The following is a 16,462-nucleotide window of genomic DNA, read 5'->3' as shown; positions in this document are numbered from 1 at the left end:
CTGCGCAGGGACTCTGTGCCTTCTCTGCCGTTCCGGAACTGGCTAACATCTCTTTGCAGATCACACTCGCGGGTGAGTACCTTCGCTACGCAGCCCTGGCACCTGCCAATGGAGCGGCCCAGGTCCCTGCAACAGTGTAGCTATCCGCCAAGCCCTCAGGCTCAGGACCTGGAACGCGGATCTGGCTTCTGAGGGTAGCTGGCTTGCCCTCCGTCTTAGGGGAGCGCCTTTTAGGACCTAGGCTAGTCCAACTGATCTCTGAGGCTACGGGAGAAAAGAGTACTCTTCTTCCCTATTTTCGGCCCAAGCCCTTCCGGAACTCCTCATCCTCGAAAAACATCCTCCCCTCGGAGGGACAAGGGGGCCCCGTCTTTTATGCCCAATACCTCCTGGCGTTCGCGTCCCCACTAGTCCACGAAGTCCACTTCCAGGTCTCAGCGCCGCTTCTCCAAATGACTTGCGGTCTGCGGACAGCTGCGCCAGTCTTGTGGGGGGCTTCTGTCCCCCTCCAGCAGATCTACCTCCCATTAGAGGCAGATCCTAGGTCAGAGAGATCAGTCTCAGACTACGAAATATATTCGATTCATTGCCACAAGACGTTTTTTCCGTTCTCACCCTCCTGAGTCTCCTGTGCGTGGGCGCGTGTTCCTCCCCTCCATGGGGTATTTCCTCCACTCTGGACTTGTGGCAACAGTCCCGCCATCAGAACTTTTCCAGCGGTTTTTATTGCAGTCTCTTGTGGTCCCCAAGAGGGTCGGCTCTGTCCGCCCCCTCCTCGACCCGGAGTTTTTCTAGCAGGTCCGTGAGACCTCGAGCATTTTGCATGGAGTTCCTCTGCTCAGTGTTCACTTCCATTGAAGTCGGTGAGGTTCTGACGTCGCTGGACATTCAAGACGCCTACCTAGCAGGAAGTCCTCGCTTCAAGCAAATGGTCCCTCAACAGGGAAAGCCTCAACCAGATCGGCAGCAGATAAGACTCCGAAGGTGGTCTTAATGACCTTCCGATTCGACTGGCAGGTTCCATGGTTCATCTCGGGCTACCACGACCACCTGCCGCTAGGGGTCGACGTGTGGACCCAGTGCAGGCCCCCGTACTTCTTTCCACTGCGACCCCTGATCCCGAAGGTTCTTAAGAACATCAGGGCGGAAGGATTTCCAGCCATTCTAATGGCTCCAGAGGGTCCCAGACTAGCATGGTTCGCGGAACTTTTTCAGGACCCACGCTGTCCTCCCGGGACGCCTTCCAGACCGTCCAGCTCCTTGTTGGCAGAGCCTTCTCTCTCTCTCTTTCTCTCCTACGAGAACCCAGAGGTCCTAAAATTTGACAGTCTGGCTACTGTATCCTGGGTAATACCTCAGGCAGGCTTTTCGACATAGTTAATACAGACAATGATTACAGTCAGGTTTCTATCTTCTGCGAGAATCCACTACCGCACGGGGAGCGTTCTTCCTCCGGTGGTCTGAAGAACACAGCATCTTTTCTCCCTCCCATCAAGGCAGGTCTAGATGCGAGTCTCACATTCTCCACACTTAAGAAGCCAAGTGTCGGCTCTGTCAATCCTGTTTCAGAAGTCTCTCGCTTCTCGTCGACGGATCAAGGCCTTCATTCAGGGATTTGTCCATCCAGCTCTGCCGTATCGTCGGCCACTAGAACTGTGGGATCTTATACTAGGGCTGGATTCGCTTCAAGGTCCGCCGTTTGCACCGTTCGAGATTCTTTCCTTCTCATCGGTTGTGGAAGAGTGGTGTTCCTCGTTGCCATCACTTCTCTGTGAAGAACGTCAGAGCTAAAGGGTCTTTCGGTACTTACCCCTTTTCAGATTTTTCTCCAGGACAAGGTCGTGCTCGGGCCGGCTCCATCCCTTCTGCCTAGGGCAGTCTCGCCATTCCAGTCAAATGAGGAGTTTGTTTTCTCTGTCCTCCGGTCCTGGTCCTTCTCACAGCCTCGAGAAGGTCTTCCATACTCTGGACCTGGTGCGAGCCCTCACACTCTGTGCCTATAGGACTGCACCTTCCCGTAAAACGGTCGTGCTGTTCATAATCCCATCCGGACCCAAAAGGGACATGCTGGTACCCAGGGCCTCAATTGCCAGATGGATCCGTTCCGCCATTTCCGAGGCCTCTTGGATAAAGGACAGATCTCCACCACGGGCAGTAAAGGCGCACTCTACTAGTGCAGTGGGAACCTTTTTGGCCGATTACGCATTAGATGTCGGCCGACCAGGTCCGTAGCACCGCCGCCTGGTCTAGTCTTCAATCCTTTAACAACTTCTACTAGGTTCACACCCAAGCATCGGCAGAGGCCAGTCTTGGGAAATAGCTTTTGCAGGTGGCAGTAGCACACCTGTACAAGGCGGGTACGTTCACTTCTTGGGCAAACCCGCCGAGGGAGGCCGTTTCCGTCCTATCCCCAGGGCTTGCCGCTTCCCACCCAGGGACTGCTTTTGGACGTCCCACGGTCCTTTGTCCCCCAATGAAACGAAAGAGAGAGAAGGATTTTTGTGTACTCGCCGTAAAATCTCTTTCTCTGAGTCTTCATTGGGTGACACAGCACCCACCCTGCTTGTTTTGTTACATATTGACTGTCTATCTCAGTGGCCCGTGTTCCCTGGACTTGGGTCGCACGGCTACTTTGTTGAAGTTATTACCTTGACTTATGTATGGTTGTGTTTTTGTACTCCTCCTACTGCTTGTGCACTAGACTGATATAAGTCCACCTCCGGCTCAGGGTGTACACTGCTAGGGAGGAGTTAACCTTTTTTTGTCTACTTAGTGTCAGCCTCCTAGTCACAGCAGCATACACCCACGGTCCTGTGTCCCCCAATGAAGACTCAGAGAAAGAGATTTTACGGTGAGTACACAAAAATCCTTCTTTTAACATTATAACCTTTTTGTGTATAAATCCATTGTGCCAGTCATGAATAATTGTATAGCAGCCATATGCAGAAGTAAACTGCGGGGCATCAGAGTACTTGGACTGCCTCTTCCCAATGTATTGACCCACCCACACTATGCTGCCAGCCTGATTTGCATATGGTTTCTGAACTAAAGTTTTCATGACTGGCACATTGGATTTCTACAGAAGGTATCATATTGTGGAGGTCACCTGAGCTGTAGTATGTTTGTTTAAACGTAACAAGAATATCTGTGTATATAACTAATCAAAATGTAGATGTAGATGCAAAGTTATCTGTCTGTCTATGTAGCCATCACACAGGCCTATAGTATAATTCAAAGTTGTATAGTCATGAAGGAGTTAACCAAATATAATGAAGCCAAAATGTGAAGCTACAAACTCTTATCAGTAGTGTCCACACAGAAAGAATGTTTTAATGAACAGATGTATTGTACAAATGCTGGGAGAAATAGGGGAGTGAAAGCACTCCTTCGTTGGTTTCAAGGTTATTTATGCTTACTTACAGTATAATTGGATCTATCGTATTATACGGGTCAGTTGGTGACGCTGGCTGAAAAGAGAGCATGTCTGTGTTCTTTCTCTTATATACATTGAGATATATATATATATATATATATATATATATATATATATATATATATATATATATATATATATATATATATATATATATATATATATATATATATATATATATATATATTGGCACTGATATACAGCTAATATGGCATCGTCTCTGGATATCCCAAATGAGGACTCCATTAGCAGTCTTCAACGCAAATTCCTCCCTTGACAGTATATTTATTTTGTGGGACCAGCGCCTATACAGCCATAACAACCATCATGTGTACTAACATGACTGGTTCCCTTGAAGATTCCATTGTGTTAATCTTCATTTATATAACTTTTTTTTTCAGGTTAAGAAGGAGGTGCAAAGAAGAATGACTTTAGCAGAAGAATCGATGAAGAGAAAAGCAGAAATTTCACTTAATTATAAACCATTTCGCCCAGAAGTGTATGTTTTACAGGTAATTCTACTATACATCCTGTGCACTATGTAAATCTCTCTTCCAGGCTTGTGGTTTGTTTTGAGCACACACATGCTTTTATTACTGTTTTAGGCCTTCATGAGAAGGTAGTAAATGTTGCTAAGGTTTTAACCTCATAACCTATAAAGGTGAGATCCATAGTGCTGTTCCCCACATCACAGTGCCTGCAATTCAGTGTGACACTGGAGCTGCTCCTTTGTACTCCCTCCTCCCTTCTGGGATGTTACACCACACATCAGGAAGTGTGGCCGGCTCCTGTTGTTAGCAACAGCTAGTTCCTGACAATATCTGCTTTCTTGTTGTCAGATCGCAGAGAAACAGATATTATTAGGGGCCTGGCGGCTACTAGCAGGCCACTCCCCCTGAACTGTGAGATGTAACGTCCTAGAAGGGAAGGGGAGCAGCTCCAGCAGCACTCAGAATTACAGGTACTGTGATAGTGGGGAACAACACTATGGATCTCGTCTGTATAGTTTGAGGGCATGGCCATTAGTATAATTTTTTATCTCCCTGCAATAGGGTTGTGAGATGCCGTTCTGCATGCGGGGATCTCACTACCTGGAAGTTGGACCCTTTAGTTGGACTGTTCTCATTCTAATCATTGCATTGTCTGTAGAATGCAGGACAGATCCTCCAGACACGCTTGTTAAAGGGAATCTGTCACCAGGTTTTAGCTACCTCATCTGAGAGTAACATGATGTAAGAAAAGAGACCCTGAATCCAACGATGTATCACTTAGGTTAGTTTCACACATCTGGCTTTTTGCCGGATTCGGCGCACGCCAGTACAGTGTATAGAGTACAATGGCAGTGTCGCAACGTTCGGGTCACATACTCCGGTCACATGACAGCATGTGACTGGCGCTTGTCGCGCTACCATTGTACTGTATACACTGTACTGGCGTGCGCCGAATCCGGCAAAAAGCCGGATGTGTGAAACTAGCCTTAGATTGCTGGTGCAGCAACTTTGACACAATCAGTTTTTTAGATTTAGCAATCTAGCAGAGCTGAAAAAGCTGCCCCTGCCCACACAAGGCTCTATATATGCAAAGACTATAGACTATGGGCTGCTAATCACAGGGGAGAGGGTGTGGTCAGTGACATAGTCCAGCAATGTTAATCTCAGATGATTAAAACTTTACTATAATTAAACATCACGCAGGGTAATAAATGACAATTCTGTGAACCCTGTGTATCAGCGTCTTTCTCCTGCTATCTTCAGATTACATAGCAAAAACCTGCTGACAGATCCCATTTGGCCAAGTAGTTAGTATCCTGAACAAGAACCATTAATAACTCTCAAAACTCTAACATGGGATTTACTACACCAAAAAAATCCCTTTTTAAGTGCTCAAAATAAGTAGTAGCACTTTACAACCCTGTTTTCTTTTTCGCTCCTAATTGGGAGACCCAGACAGTGGGTGTATAGCTACTGCCCTCTGGAGGCCGCACAAAGAACTACACTTAAAAGTGTAAGGCCCCTCCCCTTCTGGCTATACACCCTCCCGTAGGAGTACAGATTCCTCAGTTTTAGCTTTGTGCGCAAGGAGGTCAGACACGCACGCATAGCTCCATTGTTTTTAGTCAGCAGCAGCTGCTGACTATGTCGGATGGAAGAAAAGAGGACACATATAGTGTCCCCAGCATGCTCCCTTCTCACCCCACTGTATGTCGGAGGTGTTTGTAAGGTTGAGGTACCCATTGCGGGTACGGCGGCAGGAGCCCACATGCTGATTCCTTCCCCATCCCTTTTTACAGGGCTCTGGGTGAAGTGGGATTTACCGGTCTCCAGGCACTGAGACCGTGCTCCATCTACAGCCCCTGGAGAAGATGCTGGATGGAGCGGAGTACATCAGGGACATGGCCCTGCTTCTTCAAGGTACTCTGTGTCCCCGTGCATTTGGCGCTCACACCGCAGCATGCTGGGTGTTGTAGTGCGCCGGGGGACATCAGCGCTACGGCGCTTGTGCCAGGCCTCATTCAGCTTCGCTGAAGCAGGCACACTATTGGGACACGGTCGCGCCGGCCGCTGGGACTGCGGCGCGGCTGGCACTTGTGGTGCGCCGGGGACTTCAGCGCGGCTCGCGCTTTTACGGCGGCCGCGCTGATAACTCGAGTCCCCGGCTTTTGCGGCCTGCTTCCGTTCGTTCCCGCCCCCGGACCTGCCAGTCAGGAGAGGGGCGGGACGCTGGCCACGTCTAGGAACGGTCATGCCGGCCGCTGGGACTGCGGCGCGGCTGACACTTGTGGTGCGCCGGGGACTTCAGCGCGGCCCGCGCTTTTACGGCGGCCGCGCTGATAACTCGAGTCCCCGGCTTTTGCGGCCTGCTTCCGTTCGTTCCCGCCCCCAGACCTGCCAGTCAGGAGAGGGGCGGGACGCTGGCCAGTGCATCAGCGCTGAGGGCTGGAGTCGTTTTTACATACTCCAGCCCTCACAATCGGCACAGAGGGGCACTGTTTCCCGCACTTTTGTTTGGGAACTCCCACGGACCGCCCCTCTCCACAGACGCCGGCAGCCATTCCTGCTGACACGCTGAGCTGCAGAGGGGAGCCGGGGAGACCCAGACAAGGAATTCTGCAGCCTCTTACCCGCTATTCAGCGGGCGGTAAGCAGCCCTCAGGGCTCACCCCCTCTTGTGCCAGTATTATTCTTAGTATTTTGTTTCTACAAATACTTTGTATTGCATAGCGCTGGTCGCCCTTTGGCTATAGACTCTCTCACATTGCAGAGAGCCAGCAACATGTCGTCCGTAAAACGCAAGGGTGCCAAGGCACAGACATTATATGCCTCCTGCACCGCTTGTGGGACTTTTCTACCGGCAGGCTCCACGGACCCCCATTGTGTGCAGTGCTCGGCCCCTGCGGCGCTTGCACAGTCGGGACCTCTGCTGGACGTGTCCCAGGGTGTACCACCTGTGAATGCTGTCCAGGTGACAGGAACTGAGTTTGCAGCTTTTGCTGACAGAATGTCTCTCACTATGTCACAAATTCTTGACACATTGCGAGCTAGGCCTGTACTTCAGGCCACGGACACTGTGCAATCATTGCCCCCTGGTCCCCCTCAGCTCCAAGCTCCGGGACGGGCATATACACCTCAGGGTGAAGACTCTGACTCGGACGATGGCCCCGGGCAGCCTAAGCGGGCTCGCTATGACGGGCCTTCACATTCATCTCAATGGTCAGGATCCCAGCGAGATGAATCTATGGGTGATGAGGCGGACGTAACTGATCAGGATTCTGATCCTGGGACCGCTCTCAATCTAGATACACCAGATGGTGACGCCATAGTTAATGATCTTATATTTAACATCAATAAGATGTTAAATATTTCCCCACCAGCTCCTCTTGTGGAGGAGTCAGCTTCGCAGCACGAGAGAATCCATTTCAGATACCCTAAGCGTACTTTAAGCACTTTTCTGGACCACGCTGACTTTAGAGACGCAATCCAGAAACCCCACGCTTATCCTGAAAGGCGTTTTCCTAAACGGCTTAAAGATACACGCTATCCTTTTCCCCCTGAGGTGGTCAAGGGTTGGACCCAGTGTCCAAAAGTGGATCCTCCAATTTCCAGGCTTGCAGCTAGATCCTTGGTTGCAGTTGAAGATGGAGCGGCACTTAAAGATGCCACTGACAGGCAGATGGAGCTCTGGCTGAAATCCATCTATGAAGCGATTGGAGCGTCATTAGCGCCTTCTTTTGCGGCCGTATGGGCACTCCAAGCTATCTCAGCCGGGCTTGCGCGAGTGGACTCCGTCACACGTGCATGTGCCCCGCAGGTAGCACCATTGACCTCGCAAATGGCGGCATTCGCGTCGTACGCGATTAATGCTGTTCTTGACGCTACAAGCCGCACGGCAGTGGCGTCAGCCAACTCCGTTGTTTTGCGTAGGGCCCTGTGGTTGAGACATTGGAAAGCAGATTCTCATTCCAAGAAGTGCTTAACCAATTTGCCTTTTTCTCGTGACCGATTGTTTGGAGAGCGTTTGGATGAAATCATCAAACACTCCAAGGGTAAGGACTCATCCTTACCGCAACACAGACAAAACAGACCCCAACAGAGGAAGGGTCAGTCTGGTTATCGGTCCTTTCGAGGACCGGGCAGGTCCCAATTCGCCTCGTCAAAAAAGACTCAAAAAGACCAGAGACGCTCAGATTCTTGGAGGTCTCAGTCACGCCCAAAAAGGACAGCCGGAGGAACCGTTGCCAAGACAGCGTCCTCCTGACTTGCGGTCTCCGATTCCCACACCCGCGGTCGGTGGGAGGCTTTCCCACTTTGGCGACATCTGGCTGTCACACGTCAAAGACCGTTGGGTGAGGGATATTCTGTCTCACGGGTACAGGATAGAGTTCAGTTCTCGTCCGCCAACTCGTTTCTTCAGAACTTCTCCACCACCAGACCGAGCCGATGCTCTGGTGCAGGCGGTGGCCGCTCTAAAGGCGGAAGGAGTGGTGACCTCCGTCCCGCTTCAGGAACAAGGTCACGGTTTTTACTCCAATCTGTTTGTGGTCCCAAAAAAGGACGGATCGTATCGGCCCGTCCTGGATCTAAAGTTGCTCAACAGACACGTAAAAGTCAGGAGGTTCCGGATGGAATCCCTACGCTCCGTCATAGCCTCAATGTCTCAAGGAGATTTTCTAGCATCAATAGATATCAAGGATGCGTATCTCCACGTGCCGATCGCACCAGAGCATCAGCGTTTCCTACGCTTCGTCATACACGACGAACACCTACAGTTCGTAGCGTTACCTTTCGGTCTGGCAACAGCCCCCCGGGTCTTCACCAAGGTCATGGCAGCAGTAGTAGCTGTTCTGCACTCGCAGGGTCACTCGGTCATCCCGTATCTAGACGACCTGCTTATAAAGGCACCCTCTCAAGAGGCATGCCAACACAGTCTGAAGGTGGCACTAGACACTCTCCAGAGTTTCGGGTGGATTATCAACTTTCCAAAGTCTCATCTAACCCCGACCCAATCTCTGACTTATCTTGGCATGGAGTTTCATACTCTCTCAGCGATAGTGAAGCTTCCACTGGACAAGCAGTGCTCGCTACGGACTGGAGTGCAATCTCTCCTTCAGAGCCAGTCGCACTCACTGAGGCGCCTCATGCATTTCCTAGGAAAGATGGTAGCAGCAATGGAGGCAGTCCCGTTCGCGCAGTTTCATCTGCGCCCTCTACAATGGGACATTCTACGCCAATGGGACGGGAAATCGACGTCCCTCGACAGGACTGTCTCCCTCTCTCAGACTGCCAAGGACTCTCTCCGTTGGTGGCTTCTCCCCACCTCATTGTCACAGGGAAAGTCGTTCCTTCCCCCGTCCTGGGCAGTGGTCACGACGGATGCGAGCCTATCAGGGTGGGGAGCGGTGTATCTCCACCACAGGGCTCAGGGGATGTGGACTCTGGAAGAGTCCACCCTGCAGATCAATGTTCTGGAAATCAGAGCAATCTATCTTGCCCTGCGAGCCTTCCAACAATGGCTGGAAGGCAAGCAGATTCGGATTCAGTCGGACAATTCTACGGCGGTGGCGTACATCAACCACCAAGGGGGAACACGCAGTCGCCAAGCTTTTCAAGAAGTCCAACGGATTTTGACGTGGGTGGAAAGCAGAGCGTCCACCATTTCCGCAGTTCACATCCCAGGCGTGGAAAACTGGGAAGCAGACTTTCTCAGTCGCCAGGGCATGGACGCAGGAGAATGGTCCCTTCACCCGGACGTGTTTCAGCAGATCTGTTGCCGCTGGGGGACGCCGGACGTCGATCTGATGGCGTCACGGCACAACAACAAGGTCCCAGTTTTCATGGCACGGTCTCACGATCACCGAGCACTGGCGGCAGACGCCTTGGTTCAGGATTGGTCGCAATTCCGACTCCCCTATGTGTTCCCACCTCTAGCATTGTTACCCAGAGTTCTCCGGAAAATCAGGTCCGACTGCCATCGAGCCATACTCGTCGCTCCAGATTGGCCAAGAAGGTCGTGGTACCCGGATCTGTGGCATCTCACGGTAGGCCAACCGTGGACACTACCAGACCGTCCAGATTTGCTGTCTCAAGGGCCGTTTTTCCATCTGAATTCTGCGGCCCTGAACCTGACTGTGTGGCCATTGAGTCCTGGATCCTAGCGGCCTCAGGTTTATCTCAGGAGGTTGTTGCCACAATGAGACAGGCTAGAAAACCATCCTCAGCTAAGATCTATCACAGAACGTGGAAGATATTCTTAGCGTGGTGCTTGGCTCAAGGGTTTTCTCCCTGGCCATTTGCATTGCCAATTTTTCTTTCCTTCCTGCAGTCTGGGTTGGAAAAAGGTTTGTCGCTTAGCTCTCTTAAGGGACAAGTCTCCGCGCTATCCGTATTCTTTCAGAAGCGCTTGGCACAGCTTTCTAAAGTACGCACGTTTCTCCAAGGAGTTTGTCATATCGTTCCTCCTTACAGACGGCCATTGGAACCCTGGGATCTGAACAAGGTTCTCATTGCTCTCCAGAAGCCGCCTTTCGAGCCTTTGAAAGAGGTTCCCCTTTCTCGGCTTTCACAAAAGGTAGTTTTTCTTGTGGCGGTCACGTCTCTTCGAAGAGTGTCTGAGCTAGCGGCGTTATCTTGCAAATCTCCCTTCCTGGTGTTTCACCAAGACAAGGTAGTACTGCGTCCAATTCCAGAGTTTTCCCCCAAGGTGGTTTCTTCCTTTCATCTCAATCAGGATATCACTTTACCATCTTTGTGTCCGCATCCAGTTCACCAATTTGAAAAGGGTTTACATCTGTTGGACCTGGTGAGAGCACTCAGGATTTACATTTCTCGCACGGCGGCTCTACGCCGTTCTGATGCGCTCTTTGTCCTAGTCGCTGGTCAGCATAAGGGATCGCAAGCTTCCAAATCCACCCTGGCGCGGTGGATCAAGGAACCAATTCTTCACACATACCGTTCTGCTGGGCTTCCGATTCCATCTGGACTGAAGGCCCATTCTACCAGAGCCGTGGGTGCGTCCTGGGCATTACGGCATCAGGCTACGGCTCAGCAAGTGTGCCAGGCGGCTACCTGGTCGAGTCTGCACACGTTTACCAAACACTATCAAGTGCATACCTACGCTTCGGCAGATGCCAGCCTAGGTAGACAGGTCCTTCAGGCGGCGGTGGCCCACCTGTAGGAGGAGGCTGTCTGACAGCCCGTTCATGTGGTATCTTTTTACCCACCCAGGGACTGCTTTTGGACGTCCCACTGTCTGGGTCTCCCAATTAGGAGCGAAAAAGAAGAAGGGAATTTTGTTTACTTACCGTAAATTCCTTTTCTTCTAGCTCCAATTGGGAGACCCAGCACCCGCCCTATTTGTTCTTAGGGTTTCGTTTTTTCGGGTGCACATGTTGTTCATGTTGTTTCTTAAGTTCTCCGATCGTGTTATCGGATTGAATTTGTTTTTGAAACTGTTATTGGCTTTCCTCCTTCTTGCTTTGGTACTAAAACTGAGGAATCTGTACTCCTACGGGAGGGTGTATAGCCAGAAGGGGAGGGGCCTTACACTTTTAAGTGTAGTTCTTTGTGCGGCCTCCAGAGGGCAGTAGCTATACACCCACTGTCTGGGTCTCCCAATTGGAGCTAGAAGAAAAGGAATTTACGGTAAGTAAACAAAATTCCCTTCATCTGCCACACTGATTTATATAGGTACTAACAGGATGTCTGATAATAGTAATTAATTTTTTTTTTTGTTACTATTCAAGGAGTGTTTTTTAACTGAAGAATTTTTGGAAGCTGTTCGATTTTGTAAATCTCCTAATGCAAGTTTAGAAGGTCTCCTAAAGCATCTGCATTCAATCCCAGGTAATTTGTTTATATGTATGATACCAGATTGAGTGCACCCCTGTGTGCACCCCTCCCCCAGTCCTGTGTGCAGCCCCCCCCCCAGTCCTGTGTGCAGCCCCCCCCAGTCCTGTGTGCAGCCCCCCCCAGTCCTGTGTGCAGCCCCCCCCCAGTCCTGTGTGCAGCCCCCCCCCAGTCCTGTGTGCAGCCCCCCCCCAGTCCTGTGTGCAGCCCCCCCCCCAGTCCTGTGTGCAGCCCCCCCCCCCAGTCCTGTGTGCAGCCCCCCCCCCCAGTCCTGTGTGCAGCCCCCCCCCCAGTCCTGTGTGCAGCCCCCCCCCAGTCCTGTGTGCAGCCCCCCCCCCCAGTCCTGTGTGCAGCCCCCCCCCCCCAGTGGTGTCTGTGCCTCCCCCCAGTGGTGTCTGTGCCTCCCCCCAGTGGTGTCTGTGCCTCCCCCCAGTGGTGTCTGTGCCTCCCCCCAGTGGTGTCTGTGCCTCCCCCCAGTGGTGTCTGTGCCTCCCCCCAGTGGTGTCTGTGCCTCCCCCCAGTGGTGTCTGTGCCTCCCCCCAGTGGTGTCTGTGCCTCCCCCCAGTGGTGTCTGTGCCTCCCCCCAGTGGTGTCTGTGCCTCCCCCCAGTGGTGTCTGTGCCTCCCCCCAGTGGTGTCTGTGCCTCCCCCCAGTGGTGTCTGTGCCCCCAGCCCCGCGTGTGGTGTCTGTGCCCCCAGCCCCATGCCCCTAGTTAATTAATTGCTTCACCCAACATAGCAGGGTCATTTAAACACTGATAATTTTGTGCGGCCCCCGAAGGTTGGCAGAAATTTCCAAATGGCCCCCGACAGAAAAAAGGTTCCCCACCCCTGCTGTATCCAATTATATTTTTGTAGAATTGTGGATGCATTTATTTCTGCTTCTTCTTTTATTAGGTAAAAGGATCTATTGTTTCCCTGTATTTGTTCCTCAGTTTTGCAAAGACTTTGTGGAGGAACTTGAAAACTTTGAGAAATCAGACTTGGAAACGGGACGACCAAACACGATGAATAATTATGGGGTATTTTTTTAGCACCATTGCATAAATATTTTATACATGTTGTTTTCTATAGTATATTAAATGAAACCTGGACAAACAAAAATAAAAAATATAAGTCGGAAAAATGTTTCCATAATACTGAGCTATAGACAGACAAATATTAAAGGGAACCAAACATCAGCATTTTCCTATATAAGGTGCAGCCAGTCCAGTACTGGCACTGTCAGGCACATTGTGTACATACCATTAGTGGGCAGCTCTGGTGTTTAGGCTGTGAAATTCAACTTTATAAAGTTTGAAAATTCATGCAATTTTTGATTGACGTGTGCACCTTGCTCCTAATGTCCGGGCGGGTTATGCACGTGTATCCCCAACACCCCCCCCCCCCCGCCGCCGCCGCCTGTTCCCCTGTTCCTTCCTCCCTCCCTCTGGCCGTATATAAATTTCTAATCTTTAGTTACACGGTGTCTGAGTTAGCGCCTTGCGCATAGCGCTCATCTCCAGCGCCATGTTTCTGAAGCCCACAGTATTATGGTGCATGAGAGGGCGGCGCATGCGCCCTCGCTTCTTCAAATCTGTTGTGACCGCGGGAGCGCGCGCGCGGTCACAACATGACTGGAGAACAGCTGATCTTACCCTGATTAGCTGCAGCAGACGTCTGCTACGATATCGTCTGCTGCAGCTAATCGGTAAGATCAGCTGTTTTCGAGTCCTGTTGTGACCGCGCGCGCTCCCTCGGTCACAACAGATCTGAAGAAGCGAGGGCGTATGCGCCGCCCTCTCATGCACCATAATACCGTGGGCTTCAGAATCAGAAACACGGCGCCGGAGATGAGCGCTATGTGCAGGCGCTAAATCCGGCGTCGTGTAACAGAAGATTAGAAATTTGCATACGGCCAGAGGGAGGGAGGAACAGGCGGCAGGGGGGGGGGCGGGGATACACGTGCATAACCTGCCCGGACATTAGGAGAGAGGTGCATATGTCAATCAAAAAGTGCATGAATTTTCAAACTTTATAAAGTTGAATTTCACAGTCTAAACACCCGAGCTGCCCACTAATGGTATGTACACAATGTGCCTGACAGTGCCAGTACTGCACTGGCTGCACCTTATACATGAAAATCCTGATGTTTGGTTCCCTTTAACAGAAAATAAAGAGAGTCTTAATTTCATATTTCAATATACAACTGTAAATGAGGCATTATAGTCAGAAAGGCCGTAATGTCATCCATATATAATCTGCACAAATTCTGTTGCAGCTTTCATATCCTATGTGAAAGGCTGGGATGTAAAACTTATGGAGATAAAGATAAATTCCCCCTATAAGTTTAAAGGGGTACTCTGGGGAGATAGATATTCTTATATGGTCCCTGCACTCATTCACTATAAAGATGAGATTACCAGTACCGTTGTATTATCCTTATAAGACCTGTAATTCAGTGTGACAGGATCTGATCCTCACCCATGGGACGTTACGTCACACATCGGTGTGAGGCTCAGTGCTGTTAGTAACTGCCAGTCTCTTTATAATAGCTGCTTCTCTACAGAGAACAGAGGGGCTATGACCATGTGCCCCATTCTCTGATTGAGGGGTGTGGGGAAGTTGTTTAGGAGACTGGCTGTTACTAACAGCACAGTGCTTTACACTGATGTGTGATTGTAACATCCCAGAGGGCAGGTGAAAAAAGGGCAGCTCCTGTCACACTGAATTACAGGTGTTATAAGGATAATAGAACGGTACCGGTTACCTCATCTTTATCATGTATGAGTGCAGGGACAGCACAAGTACTTTATTGTCTGCCTGGATTCCCCTTTTAAATGTTACTCATTCCCTTTACATCTATTATCTGGCATGAAAGTCTCAAGTTATGACTACTTTTAAGTAAGTATCAGAAAATATAGCAGTACCATATTTCACCTGCTTTTGCTTTATACCTAGATCCTTCTGAATGAGCTTGGACTAGATGAATCTTTCATTACCCCTCTTCGTGAGAAATATCTCTGTCCACTTGCCTCTGTGTTATATCCAGATTGGGGAGGAGGTCGCTTGGATAGTCACAAAGCCTTCGTTGTGCAGTATTCTGTGGATAAAGACTTAGATTTGAGCTGCCACTATGACAATGCTGAGATCACCCTGAATATTTCACTAGGAAAAGAGTTTACTGATGGAAACCTGTATTTCTCTGACATGAGAGAGGTAAACATACAACACGCTCATTATTTACATATATTTAATATGTGGATACAGTATATCACAAAATTGAGTACAACACATATTTTTGTTAAAAATATACATTTGCTGATCAATTGTATTTATGTGTAATTATCTCAGTTTTACATCATTACAAATTGTTTTTAGATATATTTCCTTCAAAGTAAATTCCAGATACATATACAGGAGATACCTTAATGATGTCAATAATACCAAGACTATATTTGATCAACGTGAAGAAAACATATACTTGTTTTTGCAAGTCACCTTTTAATTGTCCAGAAGTTACTAATACATGTAAAGGGCTATCCCCCCCCCTTAAAAAAAAAACAAAAAAAACCTTGTTAGAGGGAAATACAGTACATCACAAAAGTGAGTACACCCTTCACATTTTTTTTAATTACTTTTATATCTTTTCATGGGACAAAACTGAAGATCTGACACTTTGACACAATGTAGAGTAGTCAGTGTGCAGCTGTATAACCGTGTAAATTTGGTGTGCCCTCTAAATCACTCAACACCGTTATTAATGTATAAACCTCTGACAAAAAAAATGAGTACACCCTTAAGTAAAACAAATACCCTAATTGTGCGCAATTAGCCATTTTCCCTCCCTAGTAATGTGGCTCATTAGTGCTACAATGTCTCAGGTGTGAATGGGAGCCGGTGTGTTATATCTGGTGTTATCCCTCACTGTCGCTTACTGGTCACTGGAAGTTCAACATAGGCCCCTCATGGCAAATAATTCTCTGAGGATCAGAAAAAAAAAAAAAAGAATTGTTGCTCTACTTAAAGATGGCCTAGACTATAAGAAAATTACCCTGAAACTGAGCTGCAGCACAGTGCCGAAGACCATACAGTGGGTTAACAAGGCAGGTTCCACTCAGAACAGGCCTCGCCATGGTCGAACAAAGAAGTTGAGTGTACGTGGTCTACATCATATCCGGAGTTTGACTTTTCAAAATAGATGCATGAGTGCTGCCAGCATTGCAGCAGAGGATAAAGGAGGGGAGGGTCGGCCTGTCAGTGCTCTGACTATACGCTGCACACTGCATCATATTGTCCTGCATGGCTGCTATGCCAGAAGGAAGAATCTTCTAAAGATGATGCATAAGAAACAGTTGCAAAATATTTACATACTAGAAGGTGGCCCGATTCTAACGCATCGGGTATTCTAGAATTTATGTATTGTGTAGTTAATGTATGATTTTTGTTTTTATATATATATATAGATAGATAGATAGATAGATAGATAGATAGATAGATATAGATGTTGTTGTGTGTAGTTACCAAGTGTTTGTGTAGGGCGCTGTAAATATTCTGGGTGTGGGGGTGTGTGAGAGCGGTGTTATATGTGTGTTGCGCTGTGTGTGTTGCGTTGTTTGTGGAGCGCTGTGTGTCTGCAGCGTTGTGTGTGTGTGTGTGATGCGGAGTGTGTTGCGCGGTTTGTGTGGGTGTGGAGTGCGTGTGTGTGT

The 16,462-nt window shown here is 49.3% G+C and overlaps 1 protein-coding gene across 1 annotated transcript in view; it reads left to right on the top strand.

Annotated features, from left to right (window-relative positions):
• The window catches only part of OGFOD2 (2-oxoglutarate and iron dependent oxygenase domain containing 2), a 50,073-nt gene that overhangs the window by 17,659 nt on the left and 15,952 nt on the right, over positions 1 to 16,462 (top strand). Inside the window, exons 3-6 of the mRNA XM_075322985.1 lie at positions 3,835 to 3,945; positions 11,673 to 11,772; positions 12,672 to 12,796; positions 14,715 to 14,972. Of these exons, the coding sequence (XP_075179100.1) occupies positions 3,835 to 3,945; positions 11,673 to 11,772; positions 12,672 to 12,796; positions 14,715 to 14,972 (594 nt within the window). The remainder of the gene's footprint in view (positions 1 to 3,834; positions 3,946 to 11,672; positions 11,773 to 12,671; positions 12,797 to 14,714; positions 14,973 to 16,462) is intronic.

Source organism: Anomaloglossus baeobatrachus, chromosome 1 (genome assembly GCF_048569485.1).
Source record: "Anomaloglossus baeobatrachus isolate aAnoBae1 chromosome 1, aAnoBae1.hap1, whole genome shotgun sequence".
In the NCBI taxonomy this organism is placed as follows: Eukaryota; Metazoa; Chordata; class Amphibia; order Anura; family Aromobatidae; genus Anomaloglossus; species Anomaloglossus baeobatrachus.
Note: the sequence above shows the minus strand (reverse complement) of the source record. Positions and strands in the feature narration are given on the sequence as shown.